Source organism: Osmia lignaria, chromosome 15 (genome assembly GCF_051020975.1).
Source record: "Osmia lignaria lignaria isolate PbOS001 chromosome 15, iyOsmLign1, whole genome shotgun sequence".
NCBI lineage: Eukaryota > Metazoa > Arthropoda > Insecta > Hymenoptera > Megachilidae > Osmia > Osmia lignaria.
In genome coordinates, this window is record NC_135046.1 from 8,023,066 (window position 1) to 8,046,392 (window position 23,327).

The following is a 23,327-nucleotide window of genomic DNA, read 5'->3' on the forward strand; positions in this document are numbered from 1 at the left end:
GCGTCGAGTTAATTCGCAGCGGCGCGCGAGCGAACGGGTGAGAGTAACGTTGAAGCGATTAAATCGCGGCCGAATACCGATCTGAAATTACACACGGTGCACCGGTATTACTGGATCGCGTCGTGTCGGATTACGGCTGCATTTCTCTCTTACTTGTCTTACCCGCGACGCGAATGCAACACGGGAACAAGATACCGGGATAAAGGAAGAGCAATGGCAGAGAGCCGAGAGTTGCCTTTTCTTTTTCAATCCCACGAAGACGTCGAGAAAGAGGAAAGAGGACGAGGTTGCGCTTTGATGCTCGATACTGGTGGCCGAGTCTTCTGAACTACTCTCAAAGATTCATTAACGACTTGGATTCATGACAAACTAACAGAATTACTTAGCGTCCTCCGACACTTGTAACGTAGAATATTTATTGATATTTAAGAAAATTCATTCATTTTAACACATTATCCACCAGTCGTAAATGAAATAGATACGCACTACTACCTTATGATTAACTATAGATTAAAAGGTGAATTGAAGTACATCTAACTTTCATTATTTCGACTGAGTTATATATGAATTTGTAATAATCAAAAGGCTATTAATTGGTTCTTCTTCAACAGCTGATACTGTCAAAAAGCCTATTAATAAGCTTCCAGTAGATAAGCTTGATTTTAACATTCAGAGTTTTTATTATAAATTCCCTACAAGTACCGGGGTAGATATCGCTTCTTCTTCATTGTTTCAATTAGAAGCAACTAGATCAAGAGAAACGAAGCAGCGGAGAAAGCATGATTCGCGAATAAATCGAAAGCGACGGGGTCTAAATGAAGAACTTAGCTTGTTCTACCCGCGAGCTATGTTAATTACCTTGGACTGTCGGCAAGAATTCATTTTACAAGATCAAGGCTTTATCTTGAATGGTAGACAGTAAAAGTCATGCAATAAAGAGGAAACAAATCTTTAGAGCGTGATGTAAAATTGTATTAAATAAGAAACGATGAAATATTCTACTTCAATTTTAAAATAAAGTTTTTGAATTACGAACAAAATTTGTATCATTCATTTGCATATTTGATATTTAATGAAACATAACGATGTGCCTCTATCGTGATCGTTTAAGAAGAATATATTTAGCAGGAGAACGAGGAATAGAAGAGAGCAGGGAATCCCGTTAAAGCATGGAATCGGGACTTATTCGTATGGGTTGTATGCCAAGAAAATATGCTCGTACATCAGCGTGGCGGAATCGAATTTTACTCAAGAAATCAAATTAAAGTCACGACGGAGACAATTCGATTTCAAAAATCGTCTTAGCAGACCCCGATAGCTATTTCCATATAGATAACAAATGGAACTTCGTTGGAATCGAGTTACGCTTTATCGATTGGAGTTTCGGTTTAAGTTTCTGCCAGCGTAGAAAAGTATGCGAAACATCTAACCTACGGTACAATTTAAACGATAATTTCCATTGTTGAAAAGTATGTGGCAAAATTATGCAACAATTCCGATCGTCGCTTTCGCGGAACACTCCAAGTTTCTGTTGAATGCCTCTGGCGTTGCAGCAATGGAAACCGACATTAAATTGGAGCAGTGTTATTTAAAATTTGATACGATTCGGTATGTTGATTTATTCATAGAATATAATCGCCGATGGTTCGCAAATCCAATACGTAATTTCCTACTATTTTCGACGAAAAGTTCCGCGATATAGATTGTAATTTATGAGTAAATGGGATTCGATTGAAATTGTATTCAGTATGATCAGCTATTGTCAGAAATAATTGATAATACTACTGAAACGATTATCAAACCACTTGAACTTTTTATTTCAAATACAAATTCTATATATTTACTATTCAAAGTACTACTTTGTAAAATCTTTTCCAATTTGTTAATCAAGGAATATTTTAATCGTTTCGGAGCGAACAAATTTGATAGGAAAAAAGATAAGGAGGTCTGAGCAGTAAACGATGAGCCGCGCAAACTACAGTGCAATCAATCATGCAAATCGTGCTCGTTGTAAAATCTCGCAATTCTGTGTCGAATTCTATATGGTAATGCTGTTAATATACGATTCGTATATCGATATACACAACGGTAAGCGTACGTACATACTCTATACACGCGGCCACCGCTCCATATTGGAAACAAAGGACGAACTGCAATCTGGCTGGCTCCAGCCGTGCACCACTGATTATTTATTAACGATTAATTGGCTCGTATTGATCTTTGCACACGCGCCGTTGCGAACTCGCGTTACTGCAACGTCATTTCGCGCGATCATCGAAAAATCATCGAGCCAATTCAGGTCAAATGATCATCTACAATCACCCTCCGGATCTGAATTCGCATAGGTCACGAAACGACCGAAACTATCCATGTAACATTCACCAGAAATTATTTTTACTGCCTCGATGATTGTAAATCATCAACGCGTTAATTTAATTTTCCAATTTAAATTAAAAAATTTTCTGACCGAACGACTTAACAGCTGATACGCCACTGATAAACATTATCAGGGAGACAAATAATAAAAATACAACTGATTTGGAATACCAGCGTATCGAATACTCATTGAAACCCGACAACTCGACATCGCTGTCGGACGAAACGAACTTCAATCGAATTAATTATCGAGTGTTGTTAATTATTGGATTTGGGCAACGCAGTAAATTGGGAATAGGAAGAACGAAGAGAAAATGATAGATAAAGTTGGGTGTGTTGCGCGTGGGAAAATTTGCAAAACATCGAATTTCAATTATTTATCGTTTGTTCCATGAGAGACAAAAATACTCGAAGAGGAATGAATTATAATTACCAGACGGTATATTTACATTGGACGAAAAATGTAAACAAATTAAAAAATTGTAAATGGCAATATAAATGCATATTTCTGATGATTGATACAATTTAATGAAAAATCGCAAATTGAGCAAATTTTAAGGGATGATTTCGGTAAACAAATTTTGGAGCTCGATTCCACCTAAAATTAGGAACTAGAAATTCGTCTCGCGTTCTCGATTCATGTAACCTAACGACACACACATTATCCACATAATTATTCATCATTTTCGTCTTACGGCTGGTTGCACAAACCCTTGCGTTCCTATGTAACGCGAATTATGATCGTAGAGGGGATGAAAAGCGATTCGTTGATTGTAATCGGCGACCTAATTGCCGCGCATTGTTCGCCATGAGTCGGTCGCGATTTCGTTACACAATCGTGGCCGATGTCAGCGCGATTGTGAATTCTCGACAGCTAGAGTTTTCAAGCGCGCGTCCCACAAAAAGAGAAAAGGTAGAAAAATACCGAAATCCAGCTAGCCGACGACGCAGTATCGAGTCGATAGCACGTACACTGGTGTAAAAAAAAAAAAAAGTAATTTCTGTTTGCGTGCATGGTCGACCAGCGCGAATACAGAAAAAATGATTTATTGCTGACTAAATTTTGGCCAAGTAATCGGAACTGAAGGCAATTGCGGCACGCGTTTCATACGTCTAAATCGTCCTGGCTAATGATCGAACGTTTCTGTTCGAGTGTACAACTGTGGGGGTCTGGAAATTTCGAGGGAGAAACTGACCAAATTGCGTGGGTCTTTTGTTTGAAACGAGTGACGATTGAATAGAGAAAGGCATTCCAGAGAGATAGGAGAAATGTATGAATATAACGAGCTTTTCGGACTTTTTATGCCGTAAAGGCATAAATATTTGAGGATATTATTTTTCAAACTACATGAATTTACATTTGCATAATTTTTCATGAGAAAATTATTGTACTATATAGTTTGGACTATAAATTAAAAAGGATGCAAACCAAGTGTCCTCAAATTTTAATAACATTTAAATATCAATGTACTATTTACCAAAAATAATAAGGGGGTGAGAAAGGCCTTTGAATTTAGTGCTTTAAAAAGTATAAGTTAATACATGAATTCATATGAATTTAAATTAGTTTATCCTGTCACGGTGTAGCGCATTTCGATTTCAAAGGAGTCGTATCCTGCGAGGATCAGACAATCAACGTCGGCTGGATGTAGCATCCAATTCGGAGGGTAAAAAAAATAATGGAGCAGCTTTTAAATACGAAAGCGTACGGTACTGCCATCTACGCGCTGACGTGGAAAACTAGAATCCACGAGGAACGACAAATTCTCTGAATCTGTGTATGTACGTGTCGTGAAAAGCTGGATTTCCCTCGAGCCACCCTTTCCCACAGAAAAAAAAAATCACCCTCGAGACGCGTAATCGTTAAGCTATAACACGGAACTTTGAAACAGAACCTAACTGTCAAGCCACAGTTGTTTTCCAACGATTCTTGTAACAAATTATAATTATATTTAATAGCTGTGATTGACTCACCGATTTTGTGATAGATGTTAAAAAATGCAGATTGCCTTACCTGTAACAAAAAAGAAAATTTATGTTAAAACTAAGTTTGATGATACAAAATGTAATATGGATGTATGTGTGAAATACACAATTTTCAGTTTTCCTTAACATAATTATTTTTCATTTTATGAGATACTTTAACCTGTTAAAATGCTTATTTATAGTCTTTTACAGATTATATAATAGTTTGTGTGAAACTATTTCTACAGGTGTAAATTGATGATAATTCATTTAAGGGTTAGTTCAATCCTTTCACTACTATTGGCACTCATAGGTTATGATATAGGCGCTTTTTAGATTCTAACTAATTTTATGTCAACAATTTGTTGAATACTTACACCTCTCATTTCTTCTTTTAGCAACGAATGATGATTATTGTAAATCGCGCACTAGGAACATATCGGTTTGAAAATCAACTCCGTTTATTCAACGAGTACACTTTCCGATCACGCAGTGACTCGAGCACGGCAGAAGAGGGAATTAATGTACGGTCGCGCTTCGGCACATCTGTCGCTGCTCACCGATAATTCGAGTATTTATTTACTAGGATTATCTCGTTCTCAAGCGCGGCAGCACCTATGCCGATTTGTTTTCCCGTGCACGTACTAATCTTCATAGACTCATTGTCAGCCCTTTTTCTCTGCACAAGTTTATCAACAAATTCTACGAATGAAAGTAAGGGGAAAATGTCATAAACATAGACTCCAAAATGCGTTAGAATTATTAGAAAATTGTACAATTAGATCCCGAGCAATGTTTCTCGTGGATTCGAGGTAGCTCTCAATCTTGTGTACTCGTTTCTCGGTCGACTTCGTAATTCGCGCCTATCGAAATCGTCTCGAAACAAGAACGATCGCTATCCGAGGGCCCGCCGTAAATCACCGGCCGATTCGATCGCAGCGAAAAGCTCCGCATCATCCGTCTCTGACAAAGTGTAGACCTGCCAAGGGATCTTCCGCTGTTGGGAACTTCCGCTCGTTATTTACGGTCTAGATTGTCGGGACTTCGATCGAGTTTCGGCGCGAAACGTGAGGTCGAAATCGCAAATTGATCTCGACTCGTTTCAGAGCAGTCGCCTTTTATCGTTGCCCGCTCTTCGTGCCGATATTACTCTCGAATCGTTTCTTCGGGACGAAAGTAATTTTCGTGAAGTACCACGTTATCTATTGCGAGCCTTGAATACTGAGATTCGGTGTTAATATACATAGGTATAAGAATAATTGAGAAATAATTCTTTTAAGTTAAGGGTTTTAAATTTAATATTTATATTTTTGTTTCAAAAGCATGAATATAAAATGAAAATAAATTGTTCTTTCGATATTTAAAAAACAGTGGTTATTTTGCTACAGTGAAAATATGAATAAAATTGAACATAAAATACTTTTCCATCCAATTTGTATAATTATATGTTATAATATGATGAAACTCCCCTGATGTTAAAATATTGCTGAATTTGTAATACATGTAATTTAAACAATGTTACCTCTCATACAAATTATATTTTTCCTCGAAATTAAATAAAGCTGACACATCACAAAATAAATTGGTTACATTACCTTGACTCTTAACCCTTGCATCAACATAAAACCTTTTTCAAAACAACACGCTTTTCAAAATGTAATTAATCTTCAAGTAAACTACTTGAATAACGTCAACAAAAGAATGCAATAAGATTCTAATAAGATTTCAATCCTAAAGATTCGAATCTTATTGTGTGTTTTCCTCCTAAACATAAAGATTAGGATCTTCAAAGGGCGAGCAAAGAAAGGTGGCAATCGAATGCTTGATTTCCGCTTACGCGTAAAATCCGTATCGCGCTGCGATCGGCATAAAATTCTCGACGTGAAAAAAATCATAAATAGGGAGCGGAGGGTAGCGTATAATACCATTAGTCGGCCTTATCTCTGCAATCAATGTGACCCTTAAAAAAAGATTTCAATAAAGCCGTACGGCGTGCAGGTCGAAAAGGACGTAATTCAGGGATTCTTATCCGATCGCGGCGCGTCGATCGATTTTCCCATGAGGCCGTGTAACGTATCGCCTTCCCAAGAAACTTCTGGTTAAACATAAAACTTTCATTCGATCGAACGGACACTCATACGTTCCAGATGATTCCAGGGAATAGAACAAGGGAAAGATCCAATCAAACATTAAAACGATTATTAATTGTTTATACGTTTGGGGATTGGAATAAAATGCAAGTGGTAATAATTTTACGCGTGGTAATAATTTTACAAATCTACAGTTTCAAAATTTCAAACCTGTGATTTATTACTTCAGAATAACACGTAAAGACGTTTTACAGCATGAAAACAGTCGAGCTATTAAGTGCTGAAGGAGAACATTGAATAACCATAAGAAATCGCTCGGTCTCACAGTACGACCTAACTCTGCACACTGCCACTGTAGGTCAGTCATGAATTCTTGATATCCGGAGCTTCGACTTAAACCACAGACATCGGGTCTCCAGTCTGCACTGTGCAGTGCTGCCGACCGCGACCGCCACCCGGACAATCCCGCGGTATGTTAACGTCAGTCCACCGCCTGTTACCAACTCTCCTCCCGTCTAGTTGATCCGGACGCAAAGAGAACGGGTCTAACGTAACACGCACGCGTTCCACCGGCTCCTGTTTGCGTCGGATGAATCTTTGATACTGGCCAGTAAACCGCTGGACAACTTTACGGACGAAAGAGAGTGTTAACCACTGTGATATGGCGGTACAGAAACTCGATTTCGACTGTGTAGGATGAACTTGTCGTCGAAGCAAATGAACAGTCGCTTCAGGGACACGTCAAATATGTAAGAGTAGAGTTTAACAATTCTAAAAGTTTCATGGAAATATACGATTCAAGGTAGAGTTACGGAACATTCTGTAAGGTATTAATTGAATTTCGAATTTTGACATATCCAGTAAGAAACCACTTTACACAGCCAAGCAAAGCTTATAAGCAATTACCGAATGTTGGTTGAAGCCATTAACGATTCGTCTATTTGGTGGCTGGCAATCGGTTTCATCGGGATCGAGGGAAGGAAGCCATTGCAGGATCGACGGCTAAGCCGCAGGGCAGTGCACGCGTGGTCCAGTTACGCGCGATCCTACGTATGCATATATCAGAGGAGCAATTGATATATTATCCATGGCCACGGGGCCACGTGTGCAATTGCTCGTACACCGAGTTTACATGGCCGCTTGGCCGTCTCGCTTCGCTTCGCTCACAATCAGCGTATCTATCCTATTTGCTGAAACTTGCCGTTCAGAGGTGGATGGCTCGGTCGGTGACGATGTTCCGTTGCGCCGTGGAAAGGGAACGAAGAAGGGGACGGCAAAGGGGCTGCAGCTACAATTGGAATTATCCTCGAGAGCGGAAGATCAGTTCCCAATAATCCACGGCACGCGCATTTACATCGGAAACGAGGTAATAAATACAGCGTTTACACGGAGACCGAGCCAGGTCCACCTGCACCTATACCAGGAACGAGAGTAAGGGAAAGGGATCGGATAAATTCCTGGCCACGGTCCAGCGTTTCCAGTTCCCGAAGCCGTTTTCCCCGATACAAATGGACGCCACCGGCGAGCACCTCCGCCACCGAAACCCCGGGAAACTGCGAAACTACGAAACTACCCTAGTAAATGAACCAACCGCCGTGGAAAGGATTCCAGTATAAATGGAAGGACGAAAGAAGGGGCGCGAGATCTGAAGGGAAAACGATACGCTTCTATTATCGCGTATTACCTGTGATCGACTATTCGCCGTCCGTTCGAGTGGAGCACAAAGGCCAGGGAGTTTCGGGGGATACAAGGGAAGAGATACTTGGATCGATGTAGGAGATAAATGGACAAGTAGAGAAATGGTTTGATTATGGTTAGTTACCGAGAGATTGGATTGTAAATGTAATAAATGTTATCTTATATGACATTCTCAGCTCTGAGAGCAAATCATGTTAACTGAGGTTTATGATATAAATTGTAATTATTTTATGACAAAGTTGTAATACTGTATTAAAAGCAATTAATAAATATTTTTTGGAATAATAATTAATTCTGAGGGAGGTTCATTTATTACATGTCTTTATGTACTGTTGGATGTTTGACAACTTTCTAAAATTCACACGGTACGAATACAAAATTAAATCAATTTAAATATTAGAGTAATAATAAGAATTCCGTGTAATAGACGGTGGTTAGATGAAAAGTTATTCGCCCAATTTCACAAAATACGGAAGAGATCCCAGGAAGATAACTTTTGTCTAAAACACAATGCTAATTAAGTAATTTGTTAGGTAGCGGTTATAAAAGCCGATAGCATCGGTCGTAGAAGAAAAAGTAAAAATGTGCTCCGGGTAATATAAGGGTACGGATTATATCCTCTTGAACGTTATGTGTATATTACTCGATTTCCTAAAAGCTCGGCTAATCATAAATATCTCATCTTATCGAATTACTTGTGCCGCGGCATTACGCGAATTATCGTACGCGTAATCGAAACCGCCGTAAATAGAGGTGTATCACGAACGTTTAGCATCGGCGAAGTCGATACGCAATAAAGATAATAAGCAACCGGGCAATTAGCAAAAAGCCACTTAGCAGCGTATTAATAACGAACGAATATTCGCAGATCGTAGGTAACGCCATTGCTTTAGACTTGCTCGCATGTTTTCATGCATCGATTACAATTTATCGTTGCACACCCGGCTACCGTGTAATTACATGCAACTTTACGACGCACAGAAAAGCATAAAAGGAAGGCCACGTGAAATAATTTGAAAGGTTACACTTCACCGACGCCGATACGGTAATTAACTTCAAATTAACCGCAACGTTTGTCGAATATCGTCGATTGCTCGTAATGATTGCACTGCACTCTGATCGCTTACTCTTTTTACCTTTTCAGTGAAATTTCAATTATTTTATACCGTTATTAAATCATTTCTATTATGGGCTAATAAAATGGTAACAATTTAAATTTAATTTCAGACAAAGTAAAATTTGCAATTAATAAACTAGTTTCGCAGTAATTTTTATAATGATAATATAGTACATCGAAACTAGTGCAAACAGAATGGAAAACAAACTAGCAAAAAGCTCTGACAAACACCGGAAAGGAAAAAAAAGATTTAAACCCTGAAATTATCGGGGATTAATTAAAGCGTTTGATAATCCATGCAACTAGTATCTTGTACAGGTGCACGGTTGAAAAAAGTAATTAAACAAGACATCAATTATTCACCGTCATGAGATACCAGCGCTTCGGTGGTAATCACAGTTCGCGCAAAATGTATTTATGACTTACGATAAGAAGAGATTAGGACGGCAGAGGATAGAGAGAGGAAGCAAGACAGATAACGAGTGGATTAGCCGCGGTGTCAATGCAAAACGCGAGAGGGGACAAATCACCGGTCGCTTGAAAATTCCACAGGCCATTAAACGCGGCCCTTATCAACGCGTAAAAACAATGACACCCTCGTATCGGCCATTTCATACCCTTCGTCCGTTCGACGACGTTAGGGGCTCGCGTGTCGGGCACGCTATCTCTTTTAACGCGTGCGTGACGAAGCCGGTGAAATCGCGTTGTGAATCAAACGATGCCACGGTTGTCGTACCGCTGTAACCAGAAGACACCTTCGTGGCAATGATTTCGTGCATGACATTACTCTGCTTTTAGATCTTTCATGCTGAATTTGTACCACTAAACAACAATTTCAATTTGTGAAAGTACCTATAATATCGAAGCAGTTTAAAAAAAATCCGTTCATTTTCCTTAAATTTATCATTTCATTCTCCGTTGACTTCCAATTTGCAATCAACCTATTAATACGCTTAGATAAGAACTCAACACATTTCATAACGCTCAGATCCCACGTAACACCGTCATTTTCACGGCACTCTCAAGCACCATTCCCATCTACGAGAAAGCCATTTCTATTTACAATTCGATTCCCTTCCGAGCCAGAGAACTGTCTTCCGGCAACGCAGTTGGCGGAATATTATACGACAGGGTTGTGCATAAAACTGCGCGAGAAAACGAGGAGGAAATAGGAGAAAGGAGGGAGAAGGAGGATTCCGCCGGGTCCGTCGGACGAAAGCAGAAAATAACAGAGCGAACAATTTGAGAGATTACAGAGGCCTGTGCTGGTTTCCAATCGGTTGAACTCGACCGACCGCATACCGCGTGGCCTTCTCTTTCCGCCTTCCTGGCCGACCGCTCTTTTTCCCTTCGTTGCTTCGTGTCGACGTCTACCCCGGCGTTTTGCATTTTGTGTTCGCCGTTTTGCGTTTTGCCACGCGCCCTCCGCGCCGCCCCGAATCCCCGCCCCCCCGCCGACAAATTTAGCGTAAATAATGCGAGCGTTCGCATTCCGCCGCGCTGCACCGCGCATACGCTGCTGCTAGCTACCAGCGTTGCACCGCACTGCAGAACTGAAAAGGCTCCCGATAACTTGGAAACACGTATGGATCAACGTAATGTACGGACGAACCTGTGTGCGGAATCGTGAGTGTGCATCACGTATGCAGTTACATACGTATGTGCACGTGATCAGAACAGATATAGGGTGTCCTCGAACTACTGGCGCAATTGAAAGGGTATTGATTACAGATGCGAATATAAATTGGAAATATGCAGTACGATTTTCTCAGGAAGGGTTTAACTTTTAAGAAAAATAAATGCATGTGTATCTGACAAACATTTAAGGATATTTTTCTGAAGTCTGAAATTTTCGATTTACGTTTCGATGTAGAATCTGTAATTCCTGGATTGCGCACATCAATTCGAGAACACCCTGTACATCTACCAAGCGTTCACGGTGCGCGCTTGTAGACGGAGATCCTGTAGATGTTTCCTCGCTCCCTCTGCCCTGCAACCCTCGGTGCATCCAACCCCGGGTCGGTTGTAACCGGTTATAGATTTGCACGCGTACACGTGACTGCGATTGCACGCACGTGCACGCGACGCGCCGGCTCACGGCCTCTGACGTACGAGGATTCCAGGCTGATCCGTCTTGATTTAGAAGCAAGCTAACGCGCGCGGCCGGCTCTCGCGACTAGATACCGACCCGCCGAATTGAATGCCGCTTACGGAATTAATTCGAGCCGCGTCCGTTTGATTGCGATTCGATTGGATCCGGCTCTCCTGACTCGCTCGAAATATTATCGCTGCCTCTGTTCAACGGGCTAAGATTACCGGCGCGCGAGCCGTGGCTCCGCGATATTCTAGCCCACCAGTGGTTACGGCAATATGTTTCGAGCGTTTGGTATTTTGGCAAGCTTGGAACGCTCGCAGAACGATCTACCTGATGTATCGACCCTCTTCAACATCCAAAGGCTCTTGCTGGTTACTCGATAAGTGCTGAAGGATCAGTCGATAGAGAGATTGAAATAGAACGGTAATGGACGAATATACATTCCAATTGATGAAGTGTTGAATAATCGTACTTTGCAGTTTTCAGATATATATGATGTAGTTAATTATTTCGTTACTATCGGGATAGTCATTAAGCAGTATTTTTATTTTAAACTAATATTTCTAATTAGGGGTGGGTAACGGGAGAAGTTGTTTATGCAACACTAAACAATGTAACAGTAGGTAAGGAATGCGTGATCAGACGAAGAAAAAGAAGGAAACTAGGACTAAACGAGTACGCGGGACACGAGAGCGTTTCATCAACATTTCAGGCTTCAAATCGGTCGCGAGATTTCCATCTGTCACGAAAAGATGCTGGCTAAGAGGTAACGGGGGGCCAGAAACGGGGAAAAGGAACGCGTAGGCGAGAAAACGTTTTCAAACATCCGGCGTAGCCTGCATCTCGAGCAAAGTGAGACGTCTTAGCTGTTGACGGTGGATGGTCGTCGATGTGGAAGGCGGCACGTCTGAATCCTGAGGGAAGCTCGAGAAAGCGTAGGAGGAGGGTGGAAACGAGGCGACCAGGGATTCCAACGGGAAAAGGAACGTAAGACAGAAGCGGATGCGAAAGCAAGAGAGGTAGGCCCCATGAGAAGAAGCCACGTCGACCGTGGGGTAGTTTATTTGGACACTGATTTGAAGCGAACACTCGGAAATTTGACATTCCCGTGAACTTTCCACGATGTACGCGGCTTACTGTACGCTTCTCGAACAGACTACTACCCGCTGGGAACAGGTTACCATCCCAGATATTTCGTATTTTCAGCGTGGAACGGCTGGCCTAGCACGAATCTTCGAATACGTAAACGGAGTTCGGCTGAATTTTAGAGAGTCGTCAAACGTCCGAGTAACGGCTACGAACCATCCCCTCCTTCTAGTAACTTTAGAAAAGTGTTTCAACATAGTTCCGAAGAAATTATGCCGGCGGTTATGCCGACGTTACGAGCGACCTGTCACTAATTTACGGCCGAATCGAGGAAAGTGCTTCTGAATGAAATGCACGGGAATTCGCAAACACGTATCTTCACTATTTAAAGTGCACTATAACATAAAATTTTGAAATTGATATTTTCTGAAGTCGTATTATTTTATTATTTGTAACTTTTAATTAATTTAAGATTCAAGATGCAAAGTGAAGAAATTAAAATTTATTAGAATACATAATTAATACGTATAGAAGAGAAAAATTGAAGACAGAATTTTATGCATTACATTGTCATTCTACCCTTTGCTGATTGACCAATTCCATTCGTTATTTCATTCACTGTTGCCGCGTAAGTGACCGGAGCAGAAAACGACGAAGCAGTATGTAACGTGACGAGTCGAGAGGCCGCTATAAATGTAACTGCTACGATAGACTTCCGTGAAGCTTTAGTTTTCTTTCTCTAGATGCTCGCTCCGTGGAAGGATTAATCGGCCCCGAAATAAATCGGGAACGCTAGGTTAAGAGATCTTTGCACATCAGAGAAACTCGAGACATACATAGAATCGCATGAACGTCGACGAAATTTTACTTTTTAAATCCATTTACATGGAACATCCTGTACAGAAGAGATGCATAAAAGCTATCGACAGCTGTGTATAATTCATTGTACAGTTTCGTAACACCTACAGAAAATGTGTGGAGTGAGAATAACCCACAAAATCGTGAAAATCGTTATCGGCGTTGTTGCAAACGCGCAACCGGCGTTGATTGACTTCCGCTCGGCTCATTACCGAACTGACACACACGGCTGCGCCCTGATAACGGTATTACCGACATTTACCCCATTTGCCCTCTCTTTGTCCAACTCTATTGTTCGTGTTACGCGTATTCTCTAAATCCGTTGTTTATTTTTTCTCGCCTGATCCGAGAGAAATCGAGGAACCGTTCTGACAAACGCTCGTTGATCAGATAAAAATGAAATTCCCCATAGGCTGAATACGGTTTGATACATAGCCAGAGCCGAAATGTTGGTAGACCGCGAGACGCGAAGATTATACATGCGAGTTCGTGATCCGATTACGCGTACATGAATTAATTCACTGCCGCTAATCCACGCGCGACGAATTCGAAGGAGCGAGCGTGAATATTATTTCTCGCTCGCGGTCGAAACGCGGTTAATTAACCCCTCCGACCTGACGTTTCTCACAAAACTTCATTACATACAAATTGTCATACTTTCCACGGTGTTTGAAATTCCGAACTGTGGTTCTCCCGATTATGATCAAAATAGTCACTTATTATGACGTAATGAATTGCTTTTGTACGATAAACTTCCAAACAATTTTATCACTTAATGTCATCTCAAGTTTTCAAAGATGTCATTCTACAGAAATAAAATCCACAAATTATCATCATGTTGGAAAGAGATCATTAGCAACGATGGAAATCATATTGTTCAGTAAATATTAATAAATGTATTGAAAGTGTATTATTTTCTTTTAAATTTAGATCTAATACTAAAATTAACCCTTTAAATCTTTTATGAATCTGTTTTCATTCAAAACTATCGTATTTACATATTACCATTGATTGGGTATTATACTTTATGATCTTTATTGAAACAATTTTGAAGAAAAGATCATAACACTCTATGAGAAGAAAAACGTAGCCAAATTTTCGCATTCATTCATGTTTCTCACCAGACAGAAAGCAGCCAACGCGATTGTATAATACATAGCGATCGTAAACGTGAATTCGAGGGAACTAACAGGTGCTCTTTATTGATGTACGTGTAGAAGCGAACCAGTTACCAATTCTAATGCATTCAATGGCACATCGAGCCGATACTCCAAATGGAGAAGGCACGAGTTTGCACGTTCGACGCGTATAATTTTGAATTCTCTCTAACTTGCGTCGGTTCGTCCACGTTTGCACGCAACTCGCATCTGCCACGAAGTCAATCATGCAACATATTATAATTTCCATCGTTCAATTCACTAAAATGATTAGATGGCTTCTGATAACAAAATAACCAGCAATTGCACTAAAAAAGTGTACCAGTTGAAAAATAATCATTCATGGGAAATGTCTATTTTTATCGAAACATGATCGTTTCGTATCGGATAGATTTTCACCGCATGAAAAGCGCGTACAAAAATTCGGTTAAAATATTATTTCATCGTCGTCCCATTGTGCAATTTTATCGGACGAGCAACTTTGCTTTCGAATACGAACGCAGTTTTTATGTAGTCACGAACACCAGCCACGGAAAATCCTTTGCTTCGTTTTTCTTCGATCTCTGATAAAGGTATTCGTATGTTTTTCCACTCGGCGATATATACTTATTGTGTTTTTTTTTGTTTTTTGAAAATCCCGTACCTTAAAAAAAAAAGAGGAAAAAGAGGGTCAGTGTTAGAAATGAGCAAGCCGCACGAAGGTAGAAAGTTAAACGCTCGTTGAATTTACAATAAATCTCAACAGAGCTTTTAGTACTTTCCCGTAGATAAGGCAAACCGCGTTAATGGATTTTTCTAGCGGTTTTTATTTTTGCTGGTTTCAACCATTTCCTACGTATCGATACGCGTAGCGAATAAACGCGATTAGTCTAATTCCAATGGGAAGCAAATAAAAAAACAAAGAGAAAAATGCATTGTCCTATTTTTATTTTATGAAATCGATCCCAAAATTCTGGAGCACACATAGACTTTCGCGCTGAAATCTTTTGCAAGGAAGTTCCTATCACGGTTTGCAGCGTACGACGACAGCATTGGAAATAGTTTCGGAAGAAGAATACGATGACGAGCGACTATCCCGTCTTTACGAATTCGCTGTGTGAAGGAAAGCAGAGAAGAGAAAAAATATATATATATACTGATCGAATTGAGTAACCTCCTTCTTTTCGAAGTCGGTTAAAAAGAGAAAACACCTCGGTGGAATTGCGATTCGAAACGTTCAACGTAACATGAAGCTGTGCGCAACGACGAAAAGATGGTAGCCTAGCCAGGGGTCGACAAAAGAATCACCTCTACTGGCTAAACAATCAATTAGCAAGGAAAGTTTGGAAAGCAACCGGAATCCGTTCGACGCTCTTTCCTCGAGTCGAAAGCCGATTTTTGCGATCGCTTTCGAAAGCGCGAAGAGAGAAAGAGAGAAAACGGGACGAAAGGATCTCGGCTACTTTAAACGAACTCCTGCAAAGTTTCTCGTACGAACGACCATCCCTCACTCTTCGAACCAGCCGCCGCCACCACCTTGCGACCCTCCAGCCAGAGGAATTGATTCGTGTTCCGTACTTTGCGCGATTACGACGATCCTCGAATATAAATCGACAGCCCCGACAGAATCGACAGAGATGGCTTTTAGCCGTGGCCTGGCGTGTCGTGGCGCAGGATCGAACAATCGCCGATGGGACGGGGCTGGTTTAATTGCAGAGCGAAAAAATTGACATGCGCGACGATTTCGACGTCGTTACGGAGGATCGAGGAATCTATTGGCTGCCGGGCTATGGCGACAAATAAGTTTTACAGCTAGAGAGAGCGAACGGGATTTTCTTTGCCTCGTTTCGCTGGTTAAGCCCTCAGTAAAAGAAAAAAAAACAAAAATCGTTAAATCCTATTATTTTTTGTATTGTTACCGCGACAGGTGCGTAATAAAAAATGCTCCTCGCTTGTGATTGCTACCATGTAGAAAACACTGATTGGAAGATTTATATGAAACGATGTATGTATTATAAAAAGGCTTCGTCTATTTAGTTTTACCCCCAAAAATCTGAAACTACAATTATTACAACAACGCTATCAGAAACCGAAGGACCTTATATATTCAAAATACTAAACTGTAGAAGGCAATTTCAGTTCTGAATTAAAGGGAAAGAGCAAGCATAAGCAAGATCCGAAGAAAGTTTTCCAGGCATTTAACCAAGAAGAAGCAGACGAAATCAGTAGTCGCAAGGACACATAGTATTCCGTTCACGGAGCCTAGTTCCAAACGGATGCCGACTTTCTTGGTCGGCCGAGTTTATCGGGGAACGTCGTTAGCGCTCGGTTGAATTGGGACGCTTTAATTAACGTGGATTCCTTGGTGGTGGAATTTCAGGAAACGTGGAAGCCAGACGAGAAGAGGATACGGTCGAAAATGTGTTAACGAGCGCGCAAATAGCGGAGCGGTTCGCGGATGTGCGAGCGCTAAGTGCCCAACGGGAACGAGCTTCTGGCAAATGTAATCGAAACTGAATGTTCCTCGGCTGGATTTAAACTGAGGCGGGAAAGGCTCGTTAACGGGAACAACTTATCGAACGATTTTCCACGGTTGCGTAAGGAAAATATCTCAGAGACTAGAAGCGTTATCTGTTTACACTGCTATCAGGATTTAGCTCGGTTCAAGCATCGAGCAATCTCGGCACGCTAACCCAGAATGATGATGCAGACTCTGCTTTAGTTGAAAGTAAAGAAGTCGAACCCGCTCGAGGGCTTTCGACATTTTTTTGCCAAGAGACGGCGGGCATCGTCATGAAATCGCGCTATTTTCCGGAATATTTTCGCTCGAAAACGCACGACAGACGAAGAAACGTTCCGGTTTCGTCGAGCACGATAACGTTCCGTTTCCTTGCTGCTTTTCCCTTCTACCGAATCATACCGTATTCGAGTGTTTTTATCTTCGCTACGATTTATGTTTCAAGCAGGGAACAGATGGTAATTGAAGGAGTCACTTCAGAATTGTGTTTAAGACGATAACAGGCAGTATTTCAAAAGACTGAGGAAATTTATTTTTTTATTACAAGTTTCAATAAAATAGAATAAAAACTTTCCTAATTTTTTTATTCAATACGTTGTTAGTCACCCAAGAGAATAGAAGAAATAAAAATTAAACAGAGCACAAAAATTCGTCACCCCTTCTTTTCACAACCCTTAATAAAATTCAAGATTCCTATTTCAAGTTCATGAAATAATAATCATGTTTAACATTATGCCTATGATACGGCGTTTCCTCCGGGATTTAGATGATACAAGGGCCTCCAAGGAATTTCACGTTACGCTTTCATGAAAAGGAGGAAGATGGACGCGCTTGTTCCTCGTTACACTACTTGTTACACGAGACGTGTCCAAAACTAAATTTTCCCTACATGCATAGCGAAACATGGCTTTCATACAATGGAAGCACACCAAATCAGAGATAAGTGGTGGCTGGCGACGGAATTCTGACGTGCCTTAGCGAACAGGACAAGGCGTTTAATATGCGTGGAGAGGAGCGACGACGATCGAAATGCCCTTCGCTCTAACCCTTTTAATTTATGCAACGTTTCGTGTATTCTCCTATTCTACCATCCACAATGAATTTGGGTTAATTATTCCTTTGAGGATTCTCTTGAGATTGGATTCGACTGATGTTTCATTCTCTGATACCTGATGGAAAGGTCAGGATGATTTTGAGAAATTTGAATAAACCTTTAGTTCAATGTCTCTTTAATTGTAATTAAGTAGCATTTAATTAACTCTGACATGATAACTTCAGATTCTAATAAAATCATATTTCTGCTGAAATGTCAGAGTTGGTAGACGGAAGTTGAACGGAAACGAGAAGAGACGTAGAGTTGCGTTTGCGTTACCAAGGCACACGATCGCGGTTCATAAACAAGGTGTTATAATATATATATATCGATTACGGTGTCAGCTGTAAGTTGCACGACATTCCAGAAAATCGATCCGTCGAAACCAAGTTCTGGCTTCCTGAAGTTGAGCCGTCGACTGGAATCTCGATCCGCTCCAAGGTTATCATTATCACGCGAAGGAGAACAGAGCACGACGCTGTTCTTCCACACAGTATGTACTTCAAAGAACAGCCTCAAGATCCAGTTACGTGGTTTAAGTTATTCCGAAGTATCGAAGCGTGGGCGGCTGTACTCAAGAACGCCTTCTCGGGTAACACGCTCGGCTACTCATAATCTTGTCTTTTCTTGCGTTTGAAAAGTGATGCAAGTCAATATTTCCATTATTTTTTTTTTTTTTTTGGTATAGCCGATACCTTTGAAATGGATCTGCAATTGAATTTGAAAGCTATGATGACATAGTGTCATGTTGCAAAAGGAAATACAAGAGGTATGGTTGTTTATTGTAGATGGATATTCTTAATTTATGACTAATAATTAAAATTAAATTCATTATCATTTAATTAAAGACAATTTTCTGAATGCAAAAACAATTAACTCCATGGTGTAATAAAACTATATTTGTGAAATACGAACATTCCATATTGATTGAACCTATTGCTGCATTGTAAAATTTGTAGCAGCATAAGCTTTCATTGAAATAATTTTAAATTAAGGCAACAATTTATTGCATACAATAAAGTGTTGCAGAATTGCATTGATACTAAGCAATTATAAATCTGCACTGTACGAATAAACATTACATTCGAAACAAATACCTGCAGATTGAACCAATTATTTAACAAATGAACAAATAAAAGGCACAGATCCATTTTATAATTTTGGAATATAAAGGTTTCAGGGTATGCAGGAAAATAAATTTCCAAATTCAATTCATTTAACAATGCGCACACGATAAAAGAATCAATCAGCATTTTGATTCCACTAAAAATGACGCGTTGGAACGGGAATATTTTATTATTTGCCACTTTATCAACCAGAATAATTCTCGATTTATGTTATTGATGTTGTTCGCGTTGTAAAAGTAAAGCGAATCAGCGCGCTGCAAATAAACACACAATAAACGGTTGATGCGGCCGCGCGCGTGTCTTGCATGTTATTACATGTTCAAATAACTGACCGCAACGTTTCAACGGAGCCGTTACCTTTTTATTGGACGGATTTACCATGGTACGAGCCACGGTAGATAGGTAATATTTAAACGTAAATGTTTATTATTGTCGGTGAATCGAAACGATAGACGGGAAATTTTCGCTTGACAAATGGGAATTCGAATTTGGTCGACTAACGACGTTACGACGCGCATAATGATGCGCTGTTCCATCGATAATTTAATGGCGACGTTCCACGAAATCGTAATTGAAAACGTTTCCCTTCTGTGCAAATTTACACGCGTCCAGATATTCCGGAAATTCCGCCTTCCAAAAAGTTCCCAAGCACGGATGATTTTCGAGCAAGGTAATCGTTGATGAAACAAAAACAGTTTGCAAACGGCAAACAAACCATCCTGATCGATGAAGAGGGTTCATTCTTTCGGGCAGACGAAAACAATTCTCATTGTTACTTTCGAGACAAAGTCTTCTTGCCAGTTCGGGGTTTGCTTTGGCAGCGTCATCTTAATAAAGACCCGGCCGGGTTTTTGGGCGCAAAATAGACGAATCGGACAGCGTTTAATTAAGCCAATTGAATCCGTCCGCTCGGCGAAAACTTTCCTGACGGAGCGAAGTGAATTAGTTTCGCCTAAAAAGTTTCGAAAAGGCTGATGATCAAGCGTCGAACGAACCCCTTTTTCGTCTCGGCACTGTGGAATTTCAACGGGCCGGTCCCGTAGAATGGTTGGATTTTATTCCGAACAAGGATTAACCAACGATTTTATCTTTTGTGATAAACAAATGAAAAAGGAACGAAGAAATAAAATACAAAAAACACTGCTTGCTTCGTTGGCGTTTAAATAATCTTAAAACCTAAATGAATGGCTGTCTGCAACGACTTGTTAATTACGAAGTGAAAGGGAAAATTCACGAAACTTCGACGAACCCGGACAGTTCAATGAAGATAACTCCAAGAAGCAGTACGAAGGGTGGATCTGTAACCGTCGACGTAATCTACCCTCGTTAAGGATGAACAGCGAGGAGAAGAGGTCCACGAGAGAGTAAGGAAGCTGACTGGAAGTGCTGGACGATCTTTCGAACTCCGGACTCGCATCAATTAACGCCAAAACTCTGAAGGGGACTTCAAAGAAGATGGCTGGTCCATTATTCGACCATTGCGACCTATCCCTTGCTCCTGTCGTTTCCGGTTCGGCTTTATCCGGCTGAATGGCATCCACTCCAGAAGGAGAGTCGCTTTAGACAATAATCCGAATCCGCATCCTTTTACGGTCTTATCACGGTAACGATTGGGTCTTCACCATCGAAGACATGCGGGAGAAAGACGTCTTTGGACCGAAGATGAATACTGCCTTTGATTTTGTGGTTTTGTACGAAGATTCATTGTCTTTCAATTTTTGACATTGTACAATATTATGAGTAAAATAAGAAATTTTTTTACTATCCGAAGAAAGCGTAATTTTTAAAGTACTAAATAAAAGAATTTTGTTATCTTTCCTCATACACACCAGCATTTGGAAATGACATCCCGAAAGAAACTGAAGCAAAGATTTCGACCAGTTCCGGGATGTAGAAAAAGAAATCAAGAGGGGCGATCAGACGGATGGACAAATAGGACCGCCACAGGGCTGTTGGCGGTGGACGAGAAAGAGGAAGGAAAAAAGTGAGGGGTGCACGGTGCCAGAAAAATCGGCCTGGCGAAAATAAGCTTAATCTCGCTGAGTGAAATCGCTGCCAAATGTAATGCGTCTCCTGTCAATGAGAGAGGCCAGCCCCTCTCCCTATGAGCGAATCGACAACGCGGCTGGTAGAACAAGCCGTCACCGACTCTCCTCGTTCCCTTTAATCGAACCTTTCCCCCTTAAAACTCTCTCTCTCTTCGTCTCTCATCCCAGTTCCATAGTACTTCTTGCGTCCCTTCAACTCACACGACCGGCCAAGCAATCTCGTATCGGCGGATTAGCGAGCCTGGAATCGCGGCGAAAGGGGGTTGAAACGATGCGAAAGGGGTTGAAAAAAGAGGCATAACCGTTGAGGAGAGACGGAGAAATAGGAACGAAGTCCGCAAACGGCGCGTGTTTCAAATATTTGATTTCTGCTTGCGTTGGCAAAGCCCGCGAACGTTAGCGCATCTTTATTCGACTGTACGTTCTGTATTTCTCTTTTATAGATAGCAACGACCGCCAATAAAACTGGGCTGGCCTGTATCGACGAAGGCAGGCCGGCGTCGATCTTTTGATCGGGAAAAATCTCGCCAAAAAGGGGACGCGGCACAGGGTCGGGGGCTACTCCATTTACGTCCAGCTTTATTCCAGGCACGGACACTTTGATGGAGCAAGATATCGAAGCCGTGCACGTTCGCCGCGGACCTGGCGATAGTCTTCACGATTTTCTGCGAAATTAGCGTTCGCGAGTCCCGGCGTAAACCGCGACGTGAGCAGCAGACGAACGGGCTCCAACAGCAACTGCCAATAAGCAATGTTTCCTCTTTGCGCGAGTTAGTTTTTGAACGTGGAGCAGAAATTCGGCTGCTGCGTCTGAAGTCTTAGCTTGCGACCTTAACTTTCTATGCCACTGGGTAATTTTCAGGCAACCTATGAAATTTTATCATCCTTTTACGTGGGGATGGAGAAAAATTTACATAAAATGTTTCAAATGATGCAATTACTCAACTAATAAATTGCTAATGAGGTACCATGATTTTTTAATTAGATAGCTTCCCGTCTTAAGTTAATTATGACATCTTTTTTCTTGTATGATTTTTTGCTATATATATAGATCATAGAGTAAGTGTTTCATCGATTACACTGATTCTACTTCCACAAAATGGAATATCGTCAATTATATGAAACATCATTCGCGTGTTCCTATTCCGTTTGGCGTCTATAAGCTACTCCTTGAAGGCACCGTCTACCACTCGATGGTATCTACTAGAAAACGGTGCTCTTGCAACATTGATACGTTTACATCGGCACACGATATAAATACTGCACAATCTTGCTATAGACCCAGAGACCTGCTAGCAAACCGCTATTTATGACCGTATGTCGATGTGGACTCGTTATTATCGATGAATTTTCTTCGCGTCCTCGATATGCAAATTTTATTACGAAGTATATTTGATAGATTGGATTATCGAACAAATTGTATTATGAAATATGTAGAAGAAAATCTATGTTCGCTTGGATTTATGTTCATCCGAATTAAAATCAATTTTCTCTCTACACCATGTATGAATCATTTTGCGACCCTCGTTTTCTTTTGAGAACATTTTCGATGTGGCCATTTCAGAGTACCATTTCTAAAAATTATAGCACAGTGAGTACTTATAAAGGACCTATATTTAGAGTTCTGTGGGCGAAAGGTGAAACGTCTAATAGGATTAAAGAAAGATGACGAGCTAAGATAATTAAACTATGCAAAGTAAATTGCATAAGATGTGTAGGTTGCGAATACCGTACTCACATTTTACGTCACCAAATCTACATAAAGTTCTATCTATAGCAATCTGCTTAATTAAAAAGTTGACATAGTAGGACAATTTTAGCTGCTACTAAAATTATATTAATAAGTTAGATTATTAAAAACTAATTTTCAATATCGTTAATCATTTATCTTATAGCGTGTCGCACTATGTATCGATATTTCTACTGCGACGATCAACGTCTGATTAATATCTATCGCTACTGTCTGATTACTCTACTCTGCAATTATAAGATTAATAAAATAAAGATGTTAATTAATTTACAATATTCTCAGAAGCAATTACACAGGATTGGTTAAATATTTACCTGAAACAAACAAAAGACATGTTCGTTAATCTCAAATGGCTTTAGAAATGAACAAA

At 40.5% G+C, this 23,327-nt stretch overlaps 1 protein-coding gene across 3 annotated transcripts in view; it reads right to left on the minus strand.

Moving 5' to 3' along the window:
* Rbp6 (RNA-binding protein 6) overlaps positions 1 to 23,327 on the minus strand; it is a 620,601-nt gene that overhangs the window by 417,526 nt on the left and 179,748 nt on the right. The window contains exons 1-2 of one of the 3 annotated variants that reach the window (XM_034315148.2): positions 4,719 to 4,874; positions 4,351 to 4,390 (exon numbers count right to left, since the gene is read on the minus strand). The exons of the other annotated variants lie outside the window; for them this stretch is intronic. Of the exons in view, the coding sequence (XP_034171039.1) occupies positions 4,351 to 4,390; positions 4,719 to 4,727 (49 nt within the window). The 5' untranslated portion in view covers positions 4,728 to 4,874. Of the gene's footprint in view, positions 1 to 4,350; positions 4,391 to 4,718; positions 4,875 to 23,327 lie in introns of those variants that run through there. 3 annotated transcript variants of the gene reach the window in all.